The sequence below is a fragment of the Onychostruthus taczanowskii genome, unplaced genomic scaffold (genome assembly GCF_017590055.1).
Source record: "Onychostruthus taczanowskii isolate IOZ18803 unplaced genomic scaffold, ASM1759005v1 scaffold6, whole genome shotgun sequence".
Taxonomy (NCBI): Eukaryota; Metazoa; Chordata; class Aves; order Passeriformes; family Passeridae; genus Onychostruthus; species Onychostruthus taczanowskii.
Window position 1 is genome coordinate 16484199 of NW_024503679.1, and position 9890 is coordinate 16494088.

The 9890-nt window shown below is 48.7% G+C and overlaps 1 protein-coding gene across 1 annotated transcript in view; it reads right to left on the minus strand.

Annotated features, from left to right (window-relative positions):
• The window catches only part of MEGF11 (multiple EGF like domains 11), a 189742-nt gene that overhangs the window by 2603 nt on the left and 177249 nt on the right, over window positions 1-9890 (minus strand). Inside the window, exon 20 of the mRNA XM_041418556.1 lies at window positions 3986-4042. Within this exon, the coding sequence (XP_041274490.1) occupies window positions 3986-4042 (57 nt within the window). The remainder of the gene's footprint in view (window positions 1-3985; window positions 4043-9890) is intronic.

A 9890-nucleotide genomic window follows, 5' to 3' on the forward strand; every position in this document is an offset into this window, starting at 1 on the left:
AGCCTCCAATGAGCCAGCTCTGCATTTTGGGGTGAGGGACATGAAGATTATCATCAACTTGCTTCTCCATTTCAAGCAGTGCTGCTGAGCAGATGGTCACAGGGTGAAAAGCAGGATTCCCTCTGTGCCCCAAGAGCCCCCTGCAAAGTGTTCTCTGTCACACCATGGCTGGGAGGGAACAAATCAAACAAGAGCTGGGTGTAGATTCAGGAAATGTTGGTTATAAAGGACTGCTGACTGCTACAGCAAAGAGCAGAGTGAGAATTCCTCCTCCTGCAGAGCTGCAGCTGCAGGTAAATATCTGTGTGGTTTGTTTATGGAATTGGGCAAATTGGAGCTGGCAAAGGCAGAAATGCCAGCACATCAGCTGTTTTATTTCATCCAGCTCAGCTACTTTTATCTCCCTAAGCTAAAATCCACCTGTACTGCAGTTAGGGCTGACATTACCTCCCAGGCAGGTGTCCCTCAGCCCTTCCCAGGACCAGTTGGAAGAGATCAGTGAATGCCACTTGGGCTGCCCAGACTTGTTTGGCCTCTCCCAGGAATTGCCTTTTCCCAGGAGATATTGAGAAACAGCGTGCCTGAGAGCCCATCCTGCTGACGTAAACAGAGCTCTGTGTTGCCTGGGATCAGACCCTTGCTTTGGACACAATATATTTTATGGAGCACCAGGGGATTCTGGGATTCTGGGTACACCAGGGAGTCATTAGCCCTCAAGAAATATTACATGCAAGATCATGGAGGATTTAACTCTGAAGGCTGTAGAGTTATTTTTTGTTAAGGTAATTTGTGGATAGTTAAGAAGTCTGGCATTAATTGTAAAATTTTGTTTCATGAATTAATTTAAGCAGAACAAACATATTTAGAGATTTTCAGCCCATGGTGCTGTAGCCATGTGTGAACCCTGGCTGTGTTGCCTCCTCATCCCTCCCTGCCACAGGCTCCAGCTCTCATGGAGGTGAAAGCTCTGCCCCACAATGCTGGGGCTCACTGGAAGCACTCAATCAGCTGGACTTCTAGAGAAATATTGGGAATATGCTCTAATTTTGAAGTCTCTGCCTTCTGTGTTGCCTGGATACCAATCACCAGACCTTTGGAGGGTTTATTTTTGTTAACAGGCACTGGAAATGTCCCTCCCCCAGACTGGGTTCCTCTCTTCTATCCTGAATTTCCCCTGGCATGCTGCAGACAAGCCTTGGATCCCCCAGCCGAGGTGGAGGTGCTGAGGGAGGTGCTGTGCCCTGGTAGAAGGTGCTCTCCTGTTTAACCCTTGCAGGGATGAAGTGCCTGTGCTGGCTGCTGTCCCTAACCTGGCCAGCCCTGGCTGCTGCAGGGACAGTGACACAGCAAGGGCCCACTGCTGCTTCTCAGAGGGCCACAGGAGTGGGGACACATCCTGTACAACAACCAGGGGAGCCTCTCTGAGCCCAGCCCTGCACCCCTGGGATCAGTGCTTCTCTCTGCTGGGCTTTTCCTGGCTCTTCTGCAAAGCATGGGTGTTTTCCTTAAAATGGTCGTGCCTGAGGTCACATCATTCCATCAGTGCAGGACTCTTCATTTAAAATCCAAACCTCTAAAAACAGAAGGACTCAGCTGAAAGGAAGAGCTCAGGAATGACATCAGTGAGCACCATGCACAGGAAAGAAACTGCTCAGAAACCTGCTCTGAAAACCCTTGTGTGTGGTGAGCCCCTGTCACCAGGTGCCACAGGCTGGCACTGTGACAGCCAGCCCCTCTCTGCTGCTCTCAGACACTGGCCCTGACACCTGGCAGCCCCAGATCTCTGTGCCCGACCCCTGGAGCTCCACAGCAGCTCAGCCACCACACCCCTGGTGCCAGGCTGCACAGGGGACCCTCTGCTGGTGCCCTGCTCTGGGCACAGCCCCCAGCTCTGGTCTCCTCAGAGAACTGGGGCAGCAGGAGCTGGCCCAGGGTCTCCACAGCCTGGCCTCAGCCTCAAGCCCCCTGTGCCCCTCTCTGCAGGGCTCTGTCTGGTCCAGGGGCACCAGAGATCACTTCCAACTGCAGGACAGGCTGTCCCCAGTTAGACAACACTGGTGGGAAAAGACATGCTTTAAATTGGATGAAAGTAGCTAAAAACCAGGCACCTGCCTGCCAAGGCTTTTTGCTGACAGAATCCAATTGTTTGGGACTGGGAGTTTCTTCCTCTCCATTTTGTGAGGAATGTGGTGAGTCAGGGCCTGGCAGGGCAAGGAGAGCTCACTCTGAGCATTGGGCACATTCCCAGCTCCTCCTGGGAGGAGACTCCCCTGGGATGGGGGTGCCCAGCTGCCAGGGAGCCCTGGGGCTGCCTGAGCCCAGGGATGGACCTTCAGAGGGGCCCTGGGAGCCTTCAGCCTGCTTCTGAGAAGGTAAGGCAGCTTCTGAAAGGCAGCTGCTTCTGAGAGCCCTCAGCTCCTAAGTGCCTGCAGCTGAGCTCCCAAACATCCCTGGGAAGCCAGGTGTGCCCCTGTGCCCTGCCCCTGCCAGTGCAAGCCCTGCCTGTCTGAGGCCACAAAGAATTCCAGCTGTGGCTTCTGAGCCTGATTTTTCAATTTATAAACAGATAAACATGTAAAGGAAATGGTTCAGATGCTAAAAATTAAAGAAAATATGTAGCAGCTGAAAATGCATTTCACAGTTCTCTGTCACTGTGATTCTTTTCCTCTGCCCCACTGGTCCCCCTCTGTGTGGATGGGAGTTCCTGCTGCATGTGCTTAAGGTACCTTTAAACTTTGTAAACACAGTAAGTTTGAGCTAATGAAGTTAATGGCTCCATGTAAAGGGAACAACTAGCTCTATTATAATAAGATTTTTCTTTTGGAAAAGGGAATTATTGAAGTAGCTGAAACCAGTGGATTGAGTATTTTGTATATCATAAATCATATATATCATATACATATATAATCCATCCAATATTTTTACTTTAGCTTTATCAACAAAGACTTGGTTGTTGGTTCTTGGTTTCCTTTGGTGATTCTGTGTGGCAAGGTGATGTTCTACAAATATTGCATCCCTGTCTTTTGAAAACAGCAGTTACAAAGTGATTATTGATCTCTAGGCCTGGCTATAAGCTGGTTAATGCTTTTTATGTGGAATAGCTTTTGATATTCCTCGTTGGCTGAGCCCAAGGTGTGGCTGTGGAACACCTGAGCCGTGGCAGACAGGGGCTGTGGCACAGCCCTGCTGTCCCCTGGCTCAGCCAGCACCAGCCCCAGGGCACTGCAGGAAGAGGCTGTGTGGCATTTCCCTCCTCGGCTCCCTGAGGGACATTCCCAGCCCTAATTCACATCCAGGACCTCGGCCTGAAAGCTGCCTATTCCCCAGGAGACAGATTTCTTGCTCCATCTTCTGGAGCACAAGCTCAGTGAGCTAAACCCCAGCCCAGTCTGCCAGGAGCTGTGGGAATCACTGTGCCAAGCGTTCCCGTGCTCCAGATGGAACTGGAATATTGAGAATGTGAACGTGGAGGAAAGTGAAATGTAAAACCACTGGGCCTTGTGCTCGTGACTCATCTGAGGTCCTGTTTTAGACCTGCCCTGGAGCCAGTGCCCACAAGTGCCAGCGTGAGGGGACCTCGGCCTCAGGGAGGGCTCTTCTCCAGCTCTGCTCTAAATCCCCCTCAGCAGAGGGCACGAGCAGGGGCAGCTTCTTTCCTGGGGTTTTCTTTTAGCTCAGCACGGCCAGGAGCCAAGAGCACGGAAACAGCACTGTGCCACCAGCAGCTCCCCCAGAGCCCGTGTGGCCCGTGGGTCCTACCTGAGTGTGCCCTGGCCAGCTCAGCCCTGAGCTGAGCCCTCCCTTTCTCCCTGTGCTGCAGAGCCCTGGGAAGCTTTGCATCCATCCCTCATGGGCCAGGAGTGCTGGGAGCCAGGCAGGCAGCTCGTGGGTGTGGCTCTGTCCCTCCCTGCCGGGCTCCTATCTCACCTCTTCTAGGACACCCTCCTCACACCTGGGCAGGGTTCTGCAGCTCTGGATACCATACCTTTGAAGCTTTTTTCCATTATGTATGTGTTCTGACGTCTATCCATCCCACAAGCACCTGCATAAAAATGATATATAATGGAAAACAAATAAATATTTATGTAAATTGGATTGCTTTGACTACTGAGCAGCATATATTCTTCTCTCTAAATTGTACATCAAGGCCCTCATTTAGGGAGGCTCTTAAGCACATCCTCAGCTGTAAGCACACACTCAGCTCCAGTGGGGAGTCCGTGCACGCCTGGAATTATGTGTGTGCTTAAGAGTTTCCCTGGAAGGGAGAGCTCTCTGCAGCAGGGTTACCAAGAACTGCCATCCATCAGGAGATCAGGATAAAAACCATCTGCTGAGACATTCATTACTGGAATGTGTGAAAGAAGCCTAAAACATGCCCTTTCAGATCTGAGTCTGCAGGTTGCGTTGCAGCACTCTCTGACTAATTTTAGGCTTTGTTTTGTTTGTGGAGAGTGTACTATTTAACTCACAGCCTTAGACTCTAAGGTGTGCACAATCTTCTTAAATTACCTACTATCACTTTGCTCATGAATTTGCACAGTTCAGTGACTGATGTGACAACAGTCCCTAAGTGACCCCTGTGCCCTGACAGCGCAGCACCAGGAGCAGAGCTGACAGCCAACAATTCTGCCTTGTGCAGCTCCAGAGGAACTTGCTGTTCCTCACAGAAGCTGAGACAGAAGGGGATGGGGATCTTTTCCATTTTTACTCCTGCAAATTACCCTAGATATCAATCAAAAGGAAAATCTAATTTAAGCCTTGAAATCTTTTTAGCTATAGAGTCTGGTATTTCCTATTGACTGGGACAATCAATACAGATTTGGTTACTGAGAAACGTCCTTGTGGCTTATGGGATTCCCAGGCAAGTAACTCAGTTACACTGGGAAAAGAGCCCCACAAACAGTGTGTCCCAGAGGTCTCCCAGCTATTTGTCCTTGTGTGTCCTCTGGTCTCTGCAGAAAAGTTGTCATGGCCATGGGCAATGCTGTACCAGCCCCTTTTTGATGACAGCTTCATTTTTTTTGCTAAATAAGGGAAATTACTAAATTAGACAATAAAGGTGTTACTGGCACATCAAAGACAAACCAACCCTTTGCTCTGGTTCTCAGTGCCCATCCCTGAGCACAGGAAAGGGGCTGGTGGCACCCAGCTGCCTCTCTGGGATGGGCTCTTCTGGCCACGAGTGACCCCCAGTCCATCTGAGCTCCTTCTGCTTTGTTCTGCACCACGAGCCAGTCCCAGACTCACCCTGCTGCAGAGGGCAAGGCAGACTGGGAGCTCTGGGCAGCTCTGTCCCAGAGCAGGGTGAGCTCCGTGCTCTTTCCCTGCCGTGTTCTCAGTCAGAGCCAGGAGGATGGAGCCAATTCATCCCTTGGCCCACAGCCACAGGGCTGGGGCTCCCCAAGGCCAGCCCTGGGGATCACACATCCTCCTCCTGCCAGGGCTGAGCAAATCTCCAAGGGCAGCAGTGTCCAAGCAGCATTTGGAGCTCACCCCACAGAGCAAGGCTGGGAGGAGCACTGGAGAGCTCCTAGCTGGGGTCCCCAGGGGAAGGGGCTGTACCCAGGGGGAGGCAGTGGCAGGGAACAAAGGGACCCAGGCTGAGCCATGGGGAGGTGCATTGCCCTTGGGAGGGCCATTCAACCCCACAAAGCCCTTCCCAACCAAAAATTCCCATAATTCCTCCTTTAGTTTTCTCTTTTATCTGTTATAATAGTGTGGGTTTATGACCCATTTTTTTTGTATTCACTCAGTTCCTTGGGAGGTGAAATGAATAATAGACACATTATTTTTTAAACTGCAAAAGTAGTTAATGTGGAAAAGTCCTAAACCAGTCAGGGATCTGGCACTTCAGGAAAGCCCAGGTTTAAGCTTGAAGCTAAATTATCTGCTGGGGTGAAATCAGAGTCTCAGCTGGAAATAGTTTTCCACACCTTTTGGCTTTGAGAAAAAAGTGAAGTCAGCTGTGAATCAAACTTATAGCCTTTGGTCCTCTGGAATAAATGCAGCTTTGAGTCACTCACGATGTGCTGCAAATCCCACTTTAGTGTCTGCATCCAGGACTGCTGTTAAAAAAGCATCAGAGATAAACCCAGCCCTGCCTGCAGCCGCTGTGGCCAGTGCTCCAGAAATGAGACAAGAACCTTTCCTGAGCTCAGGTCAGTGTTTGGGAGTTTTCACCTGCTTGGGATGGGAGCTGGAAGCTGGGCTCTGCCCCTGCCCAGTGCAGACTGGACTAGAGCAAGAGGGATTACTCACAGGGCAAACAATTCCAGTTCTGCAACACAAGAGAGAGAAAATGCAAGGACAAGCCACTCCCTGAAACAAGGACCAGGCTGCCTTGGGCAGGCAGTGACACACAGGAAGGTGACAAAGCCTCTTCTTGGCACCACAGACTTCCCAAACTCTGATGTCTCAAGTCCACGTCCATGGGAATTATTTGTGCTCCTCCCCAGACTCCAGTGAACACAATCAGCTCTCTGAAAACCTGGAATTTGAAGCTCACAAACAAATGTGCAGCAGTAAAAGTACAGCTTTGTCCTTGCATTTCCCATTTGGAAAGAACATGAACTTTGCAAACAAAGTCCTGCTAAACAGGTAAAACACCTGCAGTCTGGTAAGATCCACTGGTAAGACATTTCTGGAGCCTGGTTCTCCTCATCTGCTGGCTCCATCCTTTGGGATCACCAGAGGAGTCACTGGCTGAGGAACCAGTGGAGACTTTCCATCCATTCCAGACTTTCTCTTCCATTTCCCTCTCTCTTCTTGGCTCCCTCCCACATCTGCTGTCTGTGACAATTCAAGGGGTCACAGCAGAGGAGTTGGGCAGTGTCCACTGCTATTTTTAACTTTTTAACTGAATCCAGCCCTGCCCAAGGTTTGGCTGCTCTTCCAACACATGAGTTGGAGCATCTATGTTATGAAACTAAGGCTGATCACGAGGTCAGAAGGTGGAACACGTTTTTAACTGTGGTACTTCATGCTTGATGATGTTTGAAAGTCAAGATTCCCTGTGTGACCTTATTAGACTTTTATGTTTATAATTCAAAGTTGAAGGTTTAAACTATCTTCTGAAATTTTCATGAGAGGAACCTGCAGCTTTTATTGCACAACAGTAATACCAAGAAGTGAAAACTTTTTATTTGCATGTAAAAACCAGCCTTGATCTGAACAAGGCTTCAACCTTGTGAAAGTTAGAGAAGAAAGGCAAAAAATCTAATTTTCATCAATTAGTTTGAAAAAAGAAAGAAAAAGTTAGCTGGGATGCAAAATGCTATGGGAAAAAATTTAGTGTTTTGCTGGAGGCTCCTTAGCTAAAGTATTTATCACTTCTAGATCATTCTTGCTGCAGAGGCATTTAGCATAATTTCTGCTGGTAAAATAAAATGCATGAATGCAGAACAGAGGTGGCACATGGGGAGCTCTGGACAACACAAGTTAAACACAAATAAAGCAAATAGTGTGCAAAAAAAAGCAGCAAAATAATAAAAGGAAAATTAATATGATTTGATAAGCATTTGGATACCCTCACACACAGCCACCTCTTTGTCACATACAGATAAGCACAACAGTGGTTCTGCAGCTTATTACACAGAAAACATTGATGGTGTTAAGGATGAAAAGATTTTGCACTGAAGTTTGACAGGTTTGTGATTTTCCTGATGCAGGGAAGAGTTATCTTTGGAGTGGGGCACGGCGTGGGCCCGGGGCAGGTTGTGATGCCTGGTGCTGCCCTATGTTCATTCCTTTGCCATGTGAGCTGTGAGACAGTTGACCTTAAAAATCCCATAATACTCCCTAATGCTGCACTTTCCCTCCTCCTGCATATTTTCAGTGAGATGTTACTAATCCCAGGAAAGGAAAGGGCAAAAGCTTTGGGCCATTGATGAGCCAAACTCAGAGTGCCCAGATAGGAAAACAAATAGCATCCAAAGCACTAAATCTGGGCAGGATTTGAGCTAAGAGCTGTTAAAAACCCTGTTAAAAGTCAAGCCAGGAAGAATAAACTCAGAACAGGCAATTACACTTCACTCTTGGCTTGGTTGCACTGGCTGGTGGTTCAGAATTGCCACGGAATGATTTACTGGGAGATAATGGAGCATTGCACAGCCCAGCTCCCACAGAGGCTCCACACCTTCATCAAGATGCCAGTATTTAGTGCTAAGCTTTATTAAGCATGAAAGGAAAAAAAAAAAAAGCCAAATTTGAATTTTTAATGTCCTGAGTTAGTCCTTAGAAAAACATTTATAGAGTAGATGATAGTGATTCAACAGAGCAACCTTGGAAGGGAGACTAAAATGAATATTGACTTTGCTTTCCCAGTCTGTGGTTTGTGGTAAAGAAAACAATTTTTAATTCTCCATCTTTCACTACTGGCAATTCTGATTGTGAACTAAAGACAACACCAATATTCCTCATTATTGTTAATGCCTTTATGAAAGGCTGATTTGGATTTGGAATTGCTCTAAAGTCTACTAAAGTGATTAAAGTGTTTAAAAATTACTGACCTAGTTCATTCAGATAGCTGTAGGGTCTCCAGTCTGCAGTTTCTCTGTCAAGGATTTTGTTACTGAGCTGTTCAAAAAGTATGATAATGGGTTAATGCTGGAAGAGACAGACAGTTCCCACCCCAGACTACAGCCCAAGGATGTCAGGAATAAAAATGGGAGGTGACTCCTGCCTTGGCCTCAGCATCTCAGCCTTTATCTGTGTGAGTTGGACAGCTGTTCAGTAGCATTAGGGAAAATCACAAAGGAAAGTCACTTCACCAAGCCATGAACACAAACATGCTGGAGAACACAGGATTTCCTTTGGAACCACGATGGGATGCCTGTAGACGTGGGGTGACACACTCCAAACTAACCCATGGAGATGGATGGGTCAAACCCCTACACCAGCATGCACGGAGGGGCTGCCTGGAGCCTGGGGGCTGCTGACACAGCTGTGGGTGCACTGACAGGAGATGCAGGGGACACGAGTTCTCTCAGTTCAAGGAAAATCACTTTGGCAATGATGGAGCACAAGGGCCCCTGTGGATCTGCCAGCAAAGAGGAGAGCCCAGGGCTGCCCTGCAGGTGCTGCTGCTGGGACAGCCCCTCCCAGAGGGTGCAGGGAGAGGAGAGGGGTCTCTGCTTTGGGGTGCAGAGCCCCACCGGGCTGGGACAGCGCAGAAGGGGCTCCACAGGTGAGTGGTCACCAGCTGAGCCCTGCAGGGGGATTTGGGAATAGCTGTAGGTGCTAAAACTGCTGAGCTTTCCTCCTCACATGATTCCCTTGAAAGCCACGCCTGCTGGAATACAGCTGGTCCAGAGGAAGCGTCAATTCAAGAGCAAATCCCAGCCTTGTTTCTGAAAAGTTATGAAGCCATCACTGCCCTCCTGTGTCTGCCTCCTGCTGTGTTTGGAAGCATTCAGCTCCACTATTTTACTGTATTTACAAGAAAATACTAAACAAAAAGGAGGTTAAAATTGAAAGAGAGTATTCAAAATTACCACATTTAATTTTTCCTGATCTACCATTCCTTTTTGCTTAGCTGTCTTAATAGGTTAGACCTGGCACAAAACCCCACACTGATGTATTGAAGCCTATTGGGATATTAAATCCCAGCTGGGGCCCAGCACCAACAGCCACATTCCAATGGCATTTTCACCCCTCAACAGTCCTTTCCAACAGCCCTCAGTGCTACTGCCACCCCACCTTGGGCTACAGCATCCCTGGTGTGTCCCTGTGCCCACAGTGCTCCTGCTGTCCCCGGCACTGAGGAAGCTCTGCAGGAAATCAGGAGAGCCCAGGAGTCATTTCCTGATCATGCAGCAGCTCCCTGTGCTTCCCCAAACTGGGAATGGAAACAGAGACAGCAGAGGCAGGGATGGACGGATGGATGGATGGAT